The sequence below is a fragment of the Branchiostoma floridae genome, chromosome 4 (assembly GCF_000003815.2).
Source record: "Branchiostoma floridae strain S238N-H82 chromosome 4, Bfl_VNyyK, whole genome shotgun sequence".
NCBI lineage: Eukaryota > Metazoa > Chordata > Leptocardii > Amphioxiformes > Branchiostomatidae > Branchiostoma > Branchiostoma floridae.
Window position 1 is genome coordinate 23,256,546 of NC_049982.1, and position 18,360 is coordinate 23,274,905.

General features: G+C 38.7%; 2 protein-coding genes across 2 annotated transcripts; one reads left to right on the forward strand and one right to left on the reverse strand.

Moving 5' to 3' along the window:
- Positions 1-293: 293 nt before the first annotated feature.
- On the forward strand, positions 294-2,914 carry LOC118414592. Its single transcript, XM_035818750.1, has 4 exons — positions 294-878; positions 1,101-1,241; positions 1,735-2,184; positions 2,383-2,914. Exons 1-3 carry the CDS (start codon positions 693-695, stop codon positions 2,005-2,007), a joined length of 600 nt encoding a protein of 199 aa, XP_035674643.1. The 5' UTR covers positions 294-692; the 3' UTR covers positions 2,008-2,184; positions 2,383-2,914.
- Positions 2,915-5,184: 2,270 nt separating this feature from the next.
- LOC118414579 (protein SSUH2 homolog) lies at positions 5,185-17,772 on the reverse strand. The gene is made up of 13 exons (XM_035818725.1): positions 17,590-17,772; positions 14,855-14,995; positions 13,754-13,921; positions 13,293-13,359; positions 12,638-12,767; positions 11,928-11,988; positions 11,168-11,292; positions 10,698-10,760; positions 9,824-9,933; positions 8,996-9,088; positions 7,869-7,971; positions 7,221-7,328; positions 5,185-6,769 (listed from the first exon to the last, which is right to left on the reverse strand). The coding sequence occupies exons 1-13, from the start codon at positions 17,612-17,614 to the stop codon at positions 6,623-6,625; spliced, it is 1,341 nt and encodes a 446-aa protein (XP_035674618.1). The 5' UTR covers positions 17,615-17,772; the 3' UTR covers positions 5,185-6,622.
- Between the last annotated feature and the right edge of the window lie 588 nt (positions 17,773-18,360).

The window sequence follows — 18,360 nt, forward strand, 5'->3', positions numbered from 1 at the left end:
ACACTGTTCTCTGTGTCAACGCCAGTGAAGTTGTAGCGTAACTCGATAGTAGGCTAGGCGCGGATAAGGCTCAAAGATCAAACAAACACACCTGCTGTTACCACGGCGCGCTTTGTACGTCATAGACAGACAGGTGTTGTTGAACGTGCTAAATATAGACAGTAACAGTAAGACAATGCGTCATTTTTCGGGGAAGCCCTTCCCGTGGGCGAAGTATCTCGCCTATAAAAAGAGCAAAGTTCCAACACTGGCCGTATACCAACGGCACGGGCGCCTGAACATTCGTCCGTTTTTGGAGGCTTGCAGATTCTTTGCTGTTAACTTAGTCCTTAGTCCAATAATAGGTTAGTTGCGTTGTATCTAGTTTTCGTTTCAGGTAGTAATATGTCAATGCGTTTATTCTACTACCTCCATAGAAAATGGAGGTATTGTGTTGGGTGTGTCTATGCGTTTGTATTTGTGGATGTTTGTAGTCAACAGAACTTAATAATCCCTGGATGGATAACAATGCTATTTGGGATGGCAGTAGGGGTTGGGAAGACGAAGGTTTAGGAACTTTTGGGGTCTCCTGGTTTGTGGTATTAACGAAACGTTTTGACTTTGTGTTGCTGGGCTACTTTTTTTAAAGTAAAAGATCTCACCATGATCCAATTGTGTCTTTTTAACAGGGCCTAAAAACTGTCAACAACGACATGCTGCTACTACAGAAAATCGTCTTCGTTACAATTTTGGGGCTGTGTGTCTTCAGTCTTGGCGCAGCCGGAAGACGAGAAAAAGGGTGTTCGGAAAGAAATATGAAGAGCAATTACCGCAAATTCTCCAAAATACAAGACAGAGTCAATACCGCCTTGAGGAAAGTGACAACTACGTCCGAAAAGGTGAGAATCTTCTGTACTGTTCCATTATAAAACACCCGGCAGCAAAACGAAAAATTCTTGTAACACAAACTAGATAAATATGAACGTGACTGAACTCTTAGTGCCCATTTTGGCCCTGAAGAAGGAAAAGTTACTAATGCTCGATACCGCTTTGTGGCAGTGGAGGAAGGATGCGGTTCCAAACGTAACTGAGTCTAAATGATCTTTCTTTCTAAATTCCAGGTGGAGGAACACGTTTCACGTGAGGACAAGACCAACCCGGATAGTTTGTTACTGAAAGTTGGAGATCTACTTTTCGAAGACGGTCCGAGCTTCTCGGGACTGAGACTTAAAGGACTAAAGTTGCCAGACTTGGGTCTCGACGTAAGTGTACTTAAATCGCCTCTTGGAAATATTTGGTGTTTATTTGTTTGTATCACAACCGTCGTTAAGGTGTAACATACCACCTCTGTTAGACCACTTTGATTGGGTCACTCTCTTTTGTAAGTTGATTAAGTTCAAGTCTCGTGTTCTAAAAACCTTTAACCTTAAACCCTGAGTAACTAAATTTCAAATTGATAGGAAAGCACAGTCTAGGTTCGTACATTGGCGGAGGTATGAGGTCGTGGAACTCTAGTAATTAGTACCTTTTTTTAAAGGGACATGACAAACCAAAACCGTCCGTGGTTATCAAGCGAAAGTACTGAGCCTGCGGTCACTACGGAGGATGGCACTCAGGCTAACAATAGTGTTTTTTGAAGCCGTTTTTCTTTCTTGTTCAAATCTGTACATCAACAACTATGCTTTCATTCAAGTGTATGTATACAATTATATTAAGTATCATATAAAGTACAATAATAATTCTTGCTGTCTACAGGATATAGCGAAGTTTCAAATCTACATGGCGGAACTGGGGGTACTCAACCGTGAGCTGAACAGGCTGGAGGATGACATCATTGAGAATGTACGTCATCTTGAGGAGGAGGACAAGTTGCTCGTACTGAAAGACGTGATTGAAGATCTTCCCATCCTCAAGGAGCATTTGAAGGAAATTCACAAAGACGCATCTGAATTGGTGAGTGTAGCACATTTCTATCATTACTTTAAACATGATTTCTTTGTATTAAATATTATTTTGAAAGTAAACTAGCTTAACATAGTCATTCATAGGTCAAATTGTAACAAAGGGAACTGTTCATTTAATTTATAAATTCGTTTGTCATTTCTCTTTGTGTAGACGGAAAAAATTAAGAGATGTGTACCCAACGCACACGTGGACATCCTGGTCGAACAGTACATAACACAAGTCGAGTCTACCAGACAGACGGTAAGTTTATACATCAATTGGCATTGTTTGCCTTGCCTGTTTGTGCGCATGTAGTAATTAAACAATGTGTGGATTGTGTACATCTTTGTTATATGGGTAGTTGTTGCAAGCACAACGTCGACTGATCTTGGTACTGCAGCACAGCTTCCGTTTTTCCTATTGCTAATTGTGTCATTTCATTTTGTTCCCTATCTGCAGGCTCCAAGTAGGACTCGGCGAGATACACAAGAGGCCACGGCAAGCTCCTCGATCTTGCTTGGGAAGATCAGGCACCACGTCGAGCGCGAACGTCGGGACACAGCTGGAGCAGGGGAGAGCGCCCTCCAGCACAGCTGGTGGGTACTGCAGGACCTAGAGAATCTCCTCCAACATGACGTCATCTCGACACTCAACAACATGACGAACAAGAGTAGTGGGGAAGGAGGCAGGAGGAAACGCTCAAAGAAGGGGAAGAACAGTCAGTCAGACTAAACCATCTGCCTCACTATGTGCGGGCGGTTAATGAAATCGTATTTGGGGGAGGTTGAAGACTATGATATGTTGTAAGAGTTTGCTTCTCTATATTAGGGAGGGTAAACATCTGACATTTTCAACCTCACTCCTCGCTTAATACACGCTAAGTGTTTGTTGTTGAACTTCTTTGAAGGTTCATGTACAGGTTATACCTGACATTAAAGATGTAAAACAGATACACACCAGTCCTTAAATGTTAGTTTTGCCATTTATCGAATACTAGTATTATCGTGTGAAAATTGTAATTGTGTGGGTGCACGTGTTTGATAAAGTTATTACGGATTAGAACAGTTCTAAATTTATCTATTGTTTTCAATAGTCAAACAGGTACAACGTGCAATTCTGATTAAGTATTGTTAGATATATTGCATATTGCTTATAACTTATTGTGCAGAGGTAATAGATATATGAACAGATGCGATATGTGCTTATACATAGGTATATTTTACACAGTTATTTATTTTGTACAAAATACATATTATATATTTTTCAAATATAATATATTATATTGTCGCAGGCAGCACAGTGTTTCTTGCTTGCTGAACAAAATCTAATGTGGAAGTCAAGTTTATAAGAATGAATTGCCGAACAAATGTTATATTTGAGCTTGAGAATAGAAATAGCTGAACAAATTAAAGGTTAAATTCTCAATTGCGAAAATGAAATGTAGTGCACATTGCACCTTTCGTAACTAGATACAGCTCGGAAAAGTTTATTAATGAAAGTGGCAGTAATTAGTCTATGCTAATGAAGTTTTTAATTTACAATTTGCCATTGAACTTTATGTTTCTGTAGTACTGTTATATAGTATAAGTCGGGTAAAAATACTAATACTTTGAGATAAACTTTATAACAGCAATATTGTTTGTGTTGTTGTCATGAAGTTAGACTTATTTTTTTGTATTGTTGCAAAATTTGTCTGTTAAGTGAATACTTTGTATGACGAATCCCTTCTGCCAACAGAATAAAATGAGTTTGATTTTAAAATGTTTTTGTAGTGTATTATCATGCCTGAGAAAGCTATATATATATATATATATATATATGTATGTTAATCTTTAGATCTTTAAAGATCCTTAGATTCTCCCGTTTTGCGACAGTGTCACACTGATACTACATGTATGGTTGGTTGCCCGAGATTTGAAATTGCGGTTCCGTAGCGGAGGTCTACTAGATCACGACACAACTTGAAACAAGATAGAGTGTAAGACCATAGGAGACTGTTTCAAAATGTTATATCCAAGGCAATCACCGCAAGTTACCCGCTCCACTGCATGTCGGTATTTTTGCCTGGGTGGACAGTAGCTGTGGGCAGTAGGCCAAATGACCGGAAGTCGTGGGTCAGTTGAAAAGCGAAAGGTGGTCACCGAGGTAGAATGGATGCATCTTCACTCAGTTTATACGAGTATTCTTTTCAAGCTTTGACCCAGATACTAGTATTCTATTTGAATAAAGCCTCCTTGCCTTGACACAGATAACTAGTACTATAAAGGTCTTTCAATTAATTAATTAATAATACAGGTATTAAAGACATCAGTCTGCAGTTGTATTTGCGATGCGAGGATCGAGGTCTAAGAGTCATCGGAAATTTCGGGAGTGTTGGTGAATTTCGGGATTGAACTGAAATCTGGGGGGCGTTCCACATCACAGGAATAATTGGGGGCGTTCACCTGGCCATGGGGACAAGGACGTTAAATGAAACGTATTTGATATGGGGCGTAGAAGGATTTTCTCCCAATTCTCAACCCGGGGCCAGACCGGACAGCTTTCGGAAGCGAAAAATATTATATAAAAGGCAAGAAAACAATAAGAACATAAAGAAATTGTCCTGAGCCTAATTTAAGAATATTCGTTTGTAACGCGATATAGCACCCTAGGCGTGGATACGGTTCAGAGATCAAACAAGACACGTTACTATGGCGACCCGTATACGTCACAGAGAGCCAGGTGTTAAATATAGACGGTAACAGGCCGACAATACGTCACGTATTTTTTTGGGAAGCCCTTCCGCTGGGCGAAATTCCTCGCCTATAAAAAGTGAACAATTCCAACACTGGCCGTATTATTGCAACGGCACGGGCGCTTGAAAAGTTGTCTGTTTTTGGAGGCTAATGGAGATTCTTTACTGTCAACTTCGTCCTTTATACAATAGGTTGGTGGCGTTGTTTTTAGCTTTCGTTTCATGTAGCATTCTTACATCGATGAAAAATGGAAGTATAGTGTAGGAAGTGTCTGTACGTTTGTATAAGTGGATATCTGAACATTGTCAGCAGAACTTAACAACCTCTCAATTGATGTGGCAGTGCTGGGCTGCTGAAAAAATCTTACCATGACCCTATTGTGTTTTTTTTCCAAACAGGTGCTCTAAACTGTAACCAACAACATGCTGCTACTGGGGAAAATCGGGGCAGTACCAAGGAAAGCCTCTAGGGGATAACATAAACTCTCATAATAACTCGACATAAAAAAAGTTTGGTCTGGCATGTGTTAGTATTCATTCAAAAGTCTTTATTTCATCCTCATAAAAGATTGATTTCTTTCATGTATGTATAAACAATAGAACCTATGTATGTTATAACGTTACATAACGTTATCTGTATTTAAGAGATGGATTTTAAAAATGCCACTGCTTAACGTTATATCTGAAAGCACAGTATGATTGTTTACAGTGAGTTTGTGGTACATAATCACTGCACTTCAAACATAGGTTTTGCTTGGCGTTGTAATTGTGGAAATGAAGACACTTGTTCAAATATTGTGTTAGTCGATTCAATTTAATTCATTAAAAACCTGCTAAATAACACAAGGAAATGTAGTTTACTGTACTGTATTGTGGTGTGGCACTTTGGCAACCTCGGTGTGGTCACCAATCAATTTCACAGAACAAATTTTATTCAAAACAAATCTTTTTACGTTTTGTGTGTTCTGTTGGCTTTCTAGCCATACCTTTACGATTTGCATGACATTCCCATTATAAAGGCTTAGGTTAACATAAATCCAATTTAAGACACAGCATTTTAGGCTGTCAGTGTACCACAGTTCAGTGAGATACTGGCTTAAGACAAGTATTATCAATAAGTCACAAACTTGTAAAATCAAACACACAAAAATAGAAAAACTCTGACATCTGAGTAACGTTACTGTCATATAGAAATAATGCATTTTGAAGCAAGTCTGACTCATATTTACATCATCATACAGTACATGCATTTGCTTGCAAAAAACATCATGATGATTATAAAGTCTGTACATTATGGAGAGAGATGGCCAGGTCTTTTGTGAAAAAAAGGTGGAAAATCTGTAGCACACGTATACTTCAACAGTGAGACGTGTATGTGTACGGCTTGTATGCATTTTATACATATCCTAGACTGAACACTAAGTGATTACAATAATTGTATTTTGACACAATGTTGTCTAAAGAACTGGCTAAGATATCTTTCTGAGAAGTATCACAAAACCAAATTGGCACAAACTGGAAATGAACTCATTTCCAATGATACAAATATTTACATGTAAGGCACGTAGGTCTCTGAAGTGGAATTCATTTTCAATCTACCCAGGTATGCAGCTTATATTCTTCTGTACAAATCCGAGTGGTATGTAATGCCACAAAGTGGTTTAATTAATGATGACATGTATGCATACCAATATGTATTCCAACAAGCAACCTAATTACATGTACACAAATGTAGTAACAGTGCAACTGAGGTATCTCATTTATGATTAATGAGTTAATAACAAAAACAGATAATAAACTGGATAGTGGCATTGAGTAATTCTCAGTGAATAACAGAGATCAAGTTCACTTGTTTTGTTGATTAGTTAAGATTCAAAGTGAGTTTCTGTACACAGTGACAATGGGAACAACTTGAATTCCCATCAAAACATGGACACTAAGTTCCTTTCCTGTGCACCCTCCATTTCACAGGATGACACAGCCCCAGCAGCACTGATGCGGGTAATCGGGCGCGTGGACGCGGTGCTCGTTCCCGTACACCCAGTAGCGAGTGTTGACCTCCTGCCAGTTGTAGTCTATCTCAAACACGGGGACGTTCCTCAGGGTGTGGCGCTGGAAAACAAACAGATATGATTGAAGAGGTTCATCAGTCAGACGATGATGTAGGAGTATTAATAGAATACTTCTTCAATTGTGACTCTTGAAAACATTTTCTGCACAGTATACTTTGATCAAGGAGTGAGCTCTTGTCAGATCACAAGACTAGGCCCTATCCACGCAAGTCTTGGGCCTTAAGTCTTGTGATCTCATGAGACTTGAGGCCTTTCATGATCAAGGTGTACTGTGCACACACCGACATTTTAGAGGTATGTGTTTTGTGTTTTTTCAAGAGTCACCGATTGAAGAATTATTCTATTAAACAGATATGAGCATTTTTGAGAAGGCCTTTAAACATGTAACACTAATGATAAAATATGGTGGTCTTAGGGAACCTGGCATAATTATGAGAGTTGACACTTAATAGTAGTATTTATTGCAATGAAACACAACTTAAGACTAATACCTGTTGTAAGATCCTTCCAGCCCTCTCGTAGGTGGAGGTGTGATACTGCACCAGGCTCTGGGAGTTGGCATTCACGTCCTGGTCGGTGAAGTGAGTGATCGGCCACACCTGCAAACAGTGATATGCAACTTGATGTCACCGGCAAACAGGAGCACTAGAATTAATGATGGGATTTAATATTTTTAACAATATCAGAGTCAGTTTGAATTGGCTATATGAGACTGATGTTAATGACTCACTTTTCCCTCAGTGTCTATGCATTGACACAACATCTGTGGACTTACATCTACCTCATAAACCAGCTCATTTGCTTTGCTCACTCAGTGGTTCATTTTGTCACTGGCCAGGTGTTATAACACCTTCAGCACATCGTCTAAGATAGAATACACCTGGGCATAATCTGAACAGGGGTAATGCTTAGTTCACCTTTATCTGTGGGGTAACTTATGTTTTTTCTTTCTAAAAACAGGGTATATTTTAGGGATATCAAGTTGACTGTAGGTTTCAAGATCCGATAATTTTGAAAAATTTGAAATTTGTGACCAATTTGACAAATACTCCATGTTTTTAAAAACAAAGGATATAGGCAACCCTTCAATAGGTTTGATAATATAGTTTGAGAAAAACAGCATGAAAGTTGAGGCTAACCCTGATGAGAGTCTGTTGGAAGATGACCAGCCCTCCTGCATCTTTGATGAGCTCATCTGGCATGTCAGTCCTCTCTGTCACATGATCAGACACCATGTTCTTACTGTGGGGGATACAAATACAGTCTTGCTGTTAGAGGGAAAGATATGAACAAACAAAAAAAAAAAGTTAAATCAACCAATTGGTCAATCAATAAATTAATCAATCACCAAGTCAATCAATCAAACAATCAATTGTTATACTGCACATTCCCTACATTATATGCTACAGTTATAATGTATGAGGGGCATTCAATAAGTAATGTCCCTGGCCCATTTTCCATAGCAGGAGATTAATGAAACTTGGCACAGTTATTAGTCTTTCTCTTCATAGGAACCACCCAGAGTTTTGCATTTCTCCCATCATTTGATGTAGCTCTGGACACCGTTCTTGTAGGACATCCCAGGTTGGTCCTCCAACAGATGCCTGATCAATGGCAGAAGAGGGACGACCAGGTCTGGGAGCTGTTTCCACAGACTTCCGGCCTTGTTTGAATTCAGGATGCCAGCGTTTTACAAGGTCATATGATGGGGCATCATCACCATAAGTTTTTTTCATTTCATCAAAAGTCCCTTTTGGTGTGCGTCCTTTCAAATACAAAAACCGGATCACTGCGCGACACTCAACTTGCTCAATTTCACACCTGGTCCATTTCACACCTGACTCAGTTCAAACACCAGTAAATCAGTAACCACAATTAGTTCAGAGCTGTTTTTTGTAACATAACCCATAGAGATATGACTCATTACACATGCAAAATTTCATCTAGATCAGACAACTGGCAGTGGGTCAGGGGCATTACTTATTGAATGCCCCTCGTAAGCAAGTCATATAATGCACTGCCCTTGGGAAATGTACCAGACATAAATTTTCTTAATAGACTCTTTACTACTTATATAATAAGCTTTGACTAGCATCATCCTCTTGAACATAAAGTGGAGATCCCATATTTGAGGAGAATTCCATCTTGCAACATTAAAGAGCCCATAACACTTACTGATAAACAAATGGGTCCTGGACGGTCTCATCTTATGCTGCTTGTAATTATTGGTTAAAGCAGTACATACAGACAAAAAGAAAAGACTTACAAGTTGACAGTAAGCTGAATGTACCACTTCAGATCTCGGCAGCCCTGGCACACACCACATGTCACCCTGCCATCTCCTCCACACCTGATACACCTGCAACATTCAAACAGGACATCTGCAGTTAGAACAATATAAATTGCCATCAAATTATGGGGATCATATTCCAAACTTAACAAAACTAATAAATTTGGGTGAACACCATTCAATTAAATGATTATGGAAATCAATATTTTACTTTGAACAGTATCATAGTATTTCCTACATGTAATGTTCAGTACAGGAATATGAAATACAATAATTTGAATGCATAGCAACTTGTTACTACAAAGATGGACAAAATCTCCCTTACAGTCAAATTCATTCATTGACAACAAACTGTAAATCTTTAGATAGTTGCAGTATCTCTAAGTTTGCTGTTTTGTGGTACCTTTTCTACTGTGACTGACATCACTCATTATTTCTATTGTGTCACTACTACAGTGAGGACATCCTTTTCTTTCAGCCTCGGACTCAAAGATGCCTAATTCTTTAATCATGATATCATTGTGACATTCAACTTTAGTTCTCCTTTATCCGTTGGGTAACCTATTTCCGTTGTTTTCAAAACAGGGTACGTACAGATATCAAGTAAACGGAGGTTGGTTTAAAGTTGAAGTATTTTCAGGATATTGCAGCTTGAAACCACCACACGTTGACAAAATATCCCTACATACCCTGTTTTAAAAACAACGGATAAAGGTTACCCCACGGATAAAAGTGAACTGCGTAAGGTGTTGTGGACCCAAATAACTCTACAGTACAGATCAGACTGCATGGAGGATGCCTTACCTTCTCCGTCCTGACCCGTGGCACCAGTGACAGGTCTCCCTGCGATGCTGTTTTGTCTGATGGTCATACCTTGTCCTGTGTCCACTCCCATGGCAAGTGGAACAGCGAACCTAAAGAAGTTGTTATATCTTATGTCACACCTTGGCCATGATAGCGTTCAATAAGGATGTTCTGGATCGGTCAGAATTTTTCGGTATCTCACAGGTTTCTAGTACAATGTGCATCACAGGGGTTTTCCAAAGGAAATGGATTACAAAAAGTCCCCAAGAATGATTGAATGCACTTCACGTACACCACCAAACCCTGCATTTGGAATCAATGGTCTGACAATGTTTTCTTTGAGAACTTTCCTTGAACTTTCTCATCATTTAGTGCATTTTGCATTGAAATTTGTGTTTGACATAAAAACAATACAACATGGTGTATTTTGCAGCAATCTCTCCCCCCCGATGAGGATGTAAGATGCAAGTGGATGTGGGTTGGAATCCCACTTCTGACACCATGTTATGCTCTGTGGGTTTGTCCTCTCTATGGTGTATTCTCAAATAATTGATAAAATTATGCCATCTTTTTTGAAATGAAAATAAATCATCATTACTCATATGGAGGATGTGAGATGTATGTGGGTGTGGGTTTGAATCCCACTTCTGACACCATGTTGTGCTCTGTGTGCAAGTCCACCCTCAAGTGCAGTGTAATTATTTGATTGCTAGCACAAGTCTGACTCACATTAATAGACTTTCCATTCTTAGGACAGATTCAAGTGCAAGTTTCCTTGTCTGGGTACTCCTTTGAGGCTTACACTGCTACATGTTCACATTTTAGTTCTTTGATATGAACTAGGAATCACAGATGATCAGGAAGGAATACTTACCCTTCCCCTGCCATGGCAGCGAGGGCAGCGCTTGAAGCCACGGCCGTAACAAGAGTGGCAACTCTGGGTAAAGTTGAACAGAAACAAAGAACTTAACTCACGGATGGAAGACACCGAGACATGCAAAGATATGTTCAAAGCTTACTTTGAAACCAACTACCGTACTCTGATATCAAATTGTAGAGTCTGCAGCCTAGGTACTGAAAGGCTATCCATTAAAACTGTCATTAAACCAGACCTATACAGCTAAGGTACTGAAACATAATACATTAAAACTGACATTAAACCAGACCTATACAGCTAAGGTACTGAAACACTATCCATTAAAACTGACTTTAAACCACACCTGTACAGCTAAGGTACTGAAACACTATCCATTAAAACTGACTTTAAACCACACCTGTACAGCTAAGGTACTGAAACACTATCCATTAAAACTACCATTAAAACTGACCGCCTGGCCTCCTTACCTGTACTTTAGCCGTGTGTGGCACTTCAATGAGCCTGACCTCATCATTGAAAAACTGACCAGCGGTGCAGGCAATATCCCAGGGGCCGGGTGGGTACCCGTTCTGTGGACCATCAATGATTTGGCCTGAAAACAGTATACGTAACGTGTACATTTGTAGTTGTAAGCAAAAATTCAAAATTCAGTGTTGTAACTATGAGTACAGTTATGAGAAATTATTACAATTGCAAAAATAAAAAGAAAAGTATGATTTGCTTACTATAGATCCACTTTAGTTCAAAGCACAATAAAAACTAAGATTTTGAGGTAAGACAAGACAATGGAAGGTAGAAGAAAATTTTGCTGTTATAATGAGTGAGCACTGACCACAAAACCCACAGCAAAAAAAATTGTTTCTACCAGGACAAGAGAGACAAAACAAAGATACACAGCATGTAGAGCAAAGGTAACATCAAGATGTAACTCGGAAAAAAGGATGCTTCGATCATTTGTAAATTAGTGCCGCTTGAGAAATTGCAGAATATGAGGCCGTATTTTGGTAGTGGATGTTACCTTCATCAGAATGGAGGTTACCATTGTAAGCAGTTGGTATGGTAGTTTGCTTTGTTGAGAATTTACATTTATGTGAATAGTAAGCAGAGTGGCAGCCTGCTAACTTAGTAAGATGATAATGGACTTAAAAAATAGGAAGTCTGGTTTGGCTCTCTCTCAAGAATCATATTATCTTATCGTGGTAAATCCCAAAGGTTCAATGGACAAACCTCGGTATGGTTCATGCACCCATTTGGTAGATCTGCTCTCAAGGAAGCTTTCCATAGTGTACTAAATAAAACAATAAACAATAGGAACAGATATCAACATAACATCACTTTTAAACATACTCAGCAAACTTAATTGAATTAAATGCCTTACCAAAAGAAATTAAATTTAATACTTCTACTTCCAAAATAAGTTTATAAAAAGAAATAAGTTGCCATTCTAGCAAGAAAATGAAACAATTAACAAACTTTCCACCTATCAATTATGGCTGTACATTTTCTCTGTGTAACAAGGCCAGATTGTACCCCTGGGCAGAATATACCGGCTATTCTGGCCAGAGGTACATTGTGTATATTCTGAACAGTTAACAATAGTTCACCTTTAGCCGTGGGGTGACCAACATCTGTTCCATGTATATTTGGGCATATCAAGTCGATGGATGATGGGTTTCAAAGTGGGTTTTTTACTCGTTAACTCAAAACATTGCAGTTTGAAACCACTTGATATCCATAAACACCTTGATTTCAGATAAGATGAATATAGGCTACCATGCGGATAAAGGGGAACTAGCCTTACACCCTATGAAAGGATCCTAACCCATGACCTCTTGATCCTGACCTCTTGTCCGCTAGCCTAAGCCATGCTTTCAGTGACAGAATCTTAATCTAAATCCCTCAAATAAGGATCTAAGTTATGAAGATGAAGAACCTACATGGAAGGCAGTAGAGGGCTTGATCGCCTTGATGACATGTTCCTCTGCAGGTTTCTTGCCGTAGCAGCAGTGTTCTGCCACAAACTGTAACATGGCATCTCTGGCCTCCTGTTGTGTCAGCCCGGCACCCCTGGAAACCAGTGGAATGTTTGTGTCAAAGTTTGGGGTTCATAAGATACTGTATTGGAAACGGAGATTTTACAAAAAAGAAGATCTTGAACCAGTTTAACTCACTGGAGCTCAGCTATTCTTCCACTGTCTACCAGGTCATGACAGAGAAGGCAGATGCTACATACTGTATGGACAGACTATTATGAGGTTCATTGTACCAGAGAGATTCTCCTACAGTTTTTGATAAGTACAACAAACAGTGAACCACTGTCAGCTTTTAGGTCCCATCCTAAGGACTGCAACTCTTTCTTGTAGCATGCTGGGTGAGCAACAATAGCCTGGTGCATTTGAACCTACAACAGGTATACCTCTTGTTTAGCGGCAGGGTCTGCGCACAGTACACATAGATAACACGAAAGTTGATATTGTGGTACTATTAGTTTTGAACCTGCCAATATAGTGGCATTAGCTGCAATATCTAAATACGTTATAATATTAGAAGAAAAAGAGAAAAGTTTAGCTATGTAACATTACACATACTTACTCAGCATACTGCTCCGGAGGTTTGGTGTAGTTCTCAGGAGGTACATACTGGGGTGGAGGTGGAACCCCTGGGTCATCAGATACAAATCATTATTGAATTGAAACTTTATGAGAACTTTTTTTGTTATTACACAAGTTTTCATAATTCTGCTAAGTTACTCGCAGGCCGTCTAAAACATGAGGTAATGTTGCATAAATTTCTGTCACTTAGCTCAATGTGAAATCTCTTACTCTGCAATATTGCTAGTCTAATAAGATAGATGTACTTTAAAATTATTGTATGGCATTGTACTTTTTATATGTCTGAGTAATGTCAATTTTACAGTGAGAAGTATCTGGTAACAGTCCAACAAGTCCCTAAACTAGGATATAGCGTTACGTACATGCATCAATCTTGAAATGCAGTTTATCTCTTATATCTAGTAATTTCTCCAATATGTGACATAAATGAAGACATCTTACAGTCGTTCAGCCCCACTTGTTCGTATCCCTGCACACCCCCCAGCTTGCCGATGTCTGGGTCCGGTCCGTGGTCATCAGCAGCGTCCTCGTTGTCTTCCGGATCCGAGTCGGGGACGTCATCGCCAGTGTATCCGGGCTGGTCGCTCTGGCCTGAGTTGGGCTGCCAAGCTGCGGAAAAGGTGTACAAAACCAACTCAATAGGTCAAAGAATACTGATATTGGCTATTGTAAAGATAATCGTAATGAATTAATGTGTTATTGCAAATTCATGCCCATGGGGCTAATTTGCAAGTGAACAAAATCAAATACATAGGGTGATTGAAAACGGGTAAATAATCTAAATTCTAACATACAAAGATTAACTGATTGTATGTACATACAGAATATCGAGTACGATTCTAAAACCTATGTTACTATTGCGGGATTTGACTTCTTTTTTGAAAGCAGTTGAAAATGAAATATCCCACATTTTCTATGATAGATTTATTCGATGATCTTAGCAGAAGGTGAGTCTTTTGTATGTTTTTTAAAAATGAAAAGTTTGGTGTGATTTCGGACACTCTTTCAAACAGTGTGTTCCTTTCAGCATCGAATTGGGGACAGTCACAGATGAAATGTGGACATGCTTAAAAAGATCTCAAGAGGTTTGAAAAAAAATTCTGTATCTTTAAAAAAATCTCAAGATGCTTTGAAAAAAATCTCAAGATTGTTGAAATCTTTTTCCTAAAATTGATACAAAACAGTGCAAAAAAGGACTTGATGATCTTAATGATATAACATTATGACAGTAATCCTGACTTGACCCAACAAGGTACTTGGCCTACCACCCTGGGCACTTGATCAACCAGGGCACTTGGCCCACCAGGGCACTTGACCCTAAAACCAATTGTCCTTTGCCTATTGTAAACAGCCTACTTGATCTGAATTAAGTCTTATCTTTGTGATTTTACATTATTCACAACATTTTTTGCGACTTACTGTAAGAAAAATCAATATGTCACTTGTTTACTCCAATGACTAATCTCAAACTAGATCTGAGAAAAAAAAGGTGGTTGAGTTGCAAATGATGATAACAATGACAAATTTATGAAAAAGACTCACGTTGATGTTGGACAGCTCCTGGCTGGTTAGGGGCGAAGTTGCCTTGCTGGTGTGGTGGAGGATAACCGCCCCCCTGTTGTGGAGGGGGGTAACCACCCCCTTGTGGAGGGGGGTAGCCACCTTGCTGGTTGGGAGGATAGCCTGTAACAGAGGGAGCATTATGAGCTGACTGGTAGTGTATCACATACACCTACATGTTAATAGAATAAACTATACCCAACTTGCATGAATGACACCTTTATCAGCAGGGTAACCTACATGCTGACTGGCAGTGTATTGATGATAATCATGTCATGTAATGAAACACAGTCACATACACCTACATGTTAATCAAATAAACTATACCCAACTTGCATGTATATTGTTACACCTTTATCAGCAGGATAGTTACATCTGTTGTCTTTATAAACAGGGTGATTTACTTAGGATATTGAGTCAATGGTTGGTGGTTTGAAAATGGAAATATTACATTTTCATATTATTGCAACTTGAATGTCTGTTGACTTGATATCCCTAGACACCTAGAAACATGTATATAGGCTACCCCATGGATAAAGGTGAACTAGCAATACTGACACGGTGACTACATATATTAATTTCTAATCACAGTCATATGTAACAGCAGCAGCAAATCATTAATATTACTGTGACAGTACTGTGTTGTTCCCTAAGTTTATCTATTTCCTTGGTGCTATGATCTAGTTGTATTTAAGAGGTCACTACCATTAAACCATTTCAAACATTTTGTGAGTTTTTGAGAATTTGTGGATACATACATGTACAGTATATACTGGTAGAGATGACAGAAATGAATAAATAAACATCACTATTACTGCAATATCAATATACTTTTTTTCCAATAAAATATGAAATTTCAAGGGCAATTTAAATTTTCATGACAATGATTACAACCCCCTGTGATATTTTTAGATGGCAGAGTCCAGTCTCACTCCACTGGCAGCTGGCTATACAGATCAATAGAGATTATACACTGTAGTGGTTTGACCTCATTTCACCAAAGGCTTTTTCTGAGTCACCGGTCAGCTCTTCTATTGTTGACATAGTCTCAAATTACAGAGCCTACGCATGCCAACATTAGGTATTCTCCTAAATGACAGGAACAGCAAGAAACAAGAATAGGGATAGTATCCTCTGTCAGTACTTGTCAGCAACATTATAGTAGCAACTGTCAAGTAACTTAGTAAAGCTGAATAACACTGTGTTACGTTATTAGGAATTTCATGACATAAACTGTCAATGACCACACATGTTCAACATTGTTACATGTGTACTGCCCCCCCAATCATCTAATATATATATATATATATATATATATATATATATATATATATATATATATATATATATAATATATATATATGTGTGTGTGTCACCTGAGTACAACATTTTTCTGTTTAGATACAATAAAAGTAGACCTATTTTTTTAACATAAACATTTGCACTAATAATCAATGTTTAAGTCAAATTACTCACCAGCAGGATTCAAGAGCTCAAGAAATATGATCTGGGATATTTTGGTGTTCAATAACATTGTAAGGGTGTATATCAGGTACAAATGTCTGTGTTTATTGAATTGATAACATTTACTATAATTATTGAGGATGATAAAATGTTGTATTTTAGTGTCATAAACACTTTAAGCTTACAGTTGTATTCAACCCATCAACAGGTGTCAGATTCTGACTTGCAACAGGTTATCTAACGTTATATACAGGTGCATTCAAGGTGCTTTATATGCCTTGAAATTAATTATTTTATTTTGCAGTGTATAGGAGAAAATGGAGTGTTTTAAGTTTTAAGTTTCTGATAGTACTATGATCACATAGTCTGTACATTAATGAAAACACTCAGGTGGTTTTAGTTTGTGCCATTAATCGCCAAAACTGCAAAAATTAAAACTGACCTGAAAATTTCAAGACCTACAGTAGTGTCCTCTAATATTATACTACAGTGACTGGGGTAACTAGTTCAACAGGTTGATAGAGTTACAAGACAGCTTGCCTGGTTTCTAAGGCCTAAAATAAACCGTATCAGTGATGAAATTGTCCTCTGGGAACGTACATTAGCGGCTGTCTCATGTAACGGTTTGCCTGGGGCACAATATCAATATCATGGGAGGCAGAACCATGTGTACATTGGCCAGACTTTGGGGGACGTTACAGCGTAATCTGTCATGTCATTTTGGGTGACATGGTTTGGTATCAAGCATAATACATGTAGATAATGGGGTTGGGGCAGTATTTAGGTCAAACATTCCAGGTTCTTCCCACAATTTCTATATTCATAGGAAGGCCACTGGATGAATTTGTTTTTCTCATATGGCACTTAGTAAGTGCTTTAAAATTTGCTCTTTGGGCAAAGGTGTTCCCTAAATCATAGCGTTAACGTTACTGCGATCTGTTTATGTTTTGAAGCTCCTTTGTCCAGCATGCCTGTTGCCTATGCAAGCATTAAGTTGTTCATTAACCATAACAACCTGATGATATATTGCTGAGCAGAATTTCCGAATACCAGAGTGCAACTGAGGTGGCAACGTTAACGTTGTAACAAGTAGAACACCTGTCTGTACGTTAAAATTCTTCCATTTCCCCGTTTTCTAGTACTCCCACTCAATCTAACCTTTAACCCTATTAAGGCCAACACACGAAGCAAAATGGTTACGACTGTTATAATTTCCGTTTACTTAGTCTACAGGTCACTCTTAAGTATCGTACCTGCTTGCGGAGGTGGGTAGCTCATGACTGCACCTCTCGTAGGTCTGAAGAAAAAAAGGCACAGGTACTTTCCGTGACTCTAAGTGTACTCAACTGTCATGTTGTTGTGGCCGCTCGGACCTAGCAACCTTTGTGTGCCTTTTGCACACGGCTGTCACCGATACGGCCACTCCCTCGAAACACGATCCGCTTTCAGAAATTCGCCAATTGCAAGCAGATATTTGGAAGGCCGCGTCCTTTGTTTCGTCCGCCACTCTTCTTGCTGGTTTATAGCACGTGTTTCTAAAAATCATTTAATTTTGATAGTGTGGTTTGTCAGTAATAATTGACCGACACAACAAAGGGAAAGTTAAAGATAAGAAAACTTGAACAACTGGTTTTGTGAGGGAAAAGAATGATGTTACAGACATTAACGTATAAATGTACCAGTATGCAAGGAGTTATACTAAAGTTATATAACTAATCATTCATGGTTTTTGCATGTTTTGCCCTATTTGTGCATTTCCTTTCTCTTCTGTTATAAGTTTAAGTAGATAATGTTTCTTTAGGTTTATTTGAGGTATCTGGGAGTCAAACTGAATTTTACGGTACTGCGGGGAAACTTTCGAATTTTGATATCTCATGTTCTGGTTTTTATTTTATTTCAAACTGTTCATTTTATCGAGTTGGAAGGAAAATGTAACAATGTAGCCCATTTCTTACCGGAGGTTGGGAAATACTTTCGTGTACTGTGCTGTAAGACAACAACTCACCTAGCACGCCACAGGAGAA

What these genes read in the sequence shown, in the direction of transcription:
- LOC118414592 (XM_035818750.1), top strand. Translation starts at nt 693, where the DNA reads ATGCTGCTACTACAGAAAATCGTCTTCGTTACAATTTTGGGGCTGTGT. An exon ending in TGACAACTACGTCCGAAAAG is followed by an intron (nt 879 to 1,100) that starts GTGAGAATCTTC and finishes TCTAAATTCCAG; the next exon opens with GTGGAGGAACACGTTTCACG. An exon ending in TGCCAGACTTGGGTCTCGAC is followed by an intron (nt 1,242 to 1,734) that starts GTAAGTGTACTT and finishes TGCTGTCTACAG; the next exon opens with GATATAGCGAAGTTTCAAAT.
- LOC118414579 (XM_035818725.1), bottom strand. Translation starts at nt 17,614, where the DNA reads ATGAGCTACCCACCTCCGCAAGCAG. An exon ending in ACAAGTGGGGCTGAACGACT is followed by an intron (nt 13,360 to 13,753) that starts GTAAGATGTCTT and finishes CTGATGACCCAG; the next exon opens with GGGTTCCACCTCCACCCCAG. An exon ending in CCTCCGGAGCAGTATGCTGA is followed by an intron (nt 12,768 to 13,292) that starts GTAAGTATGTGT and finishes ACTGGTTTCCAG; the next exon opens with GGGTGCCGGGCTGACACAAC.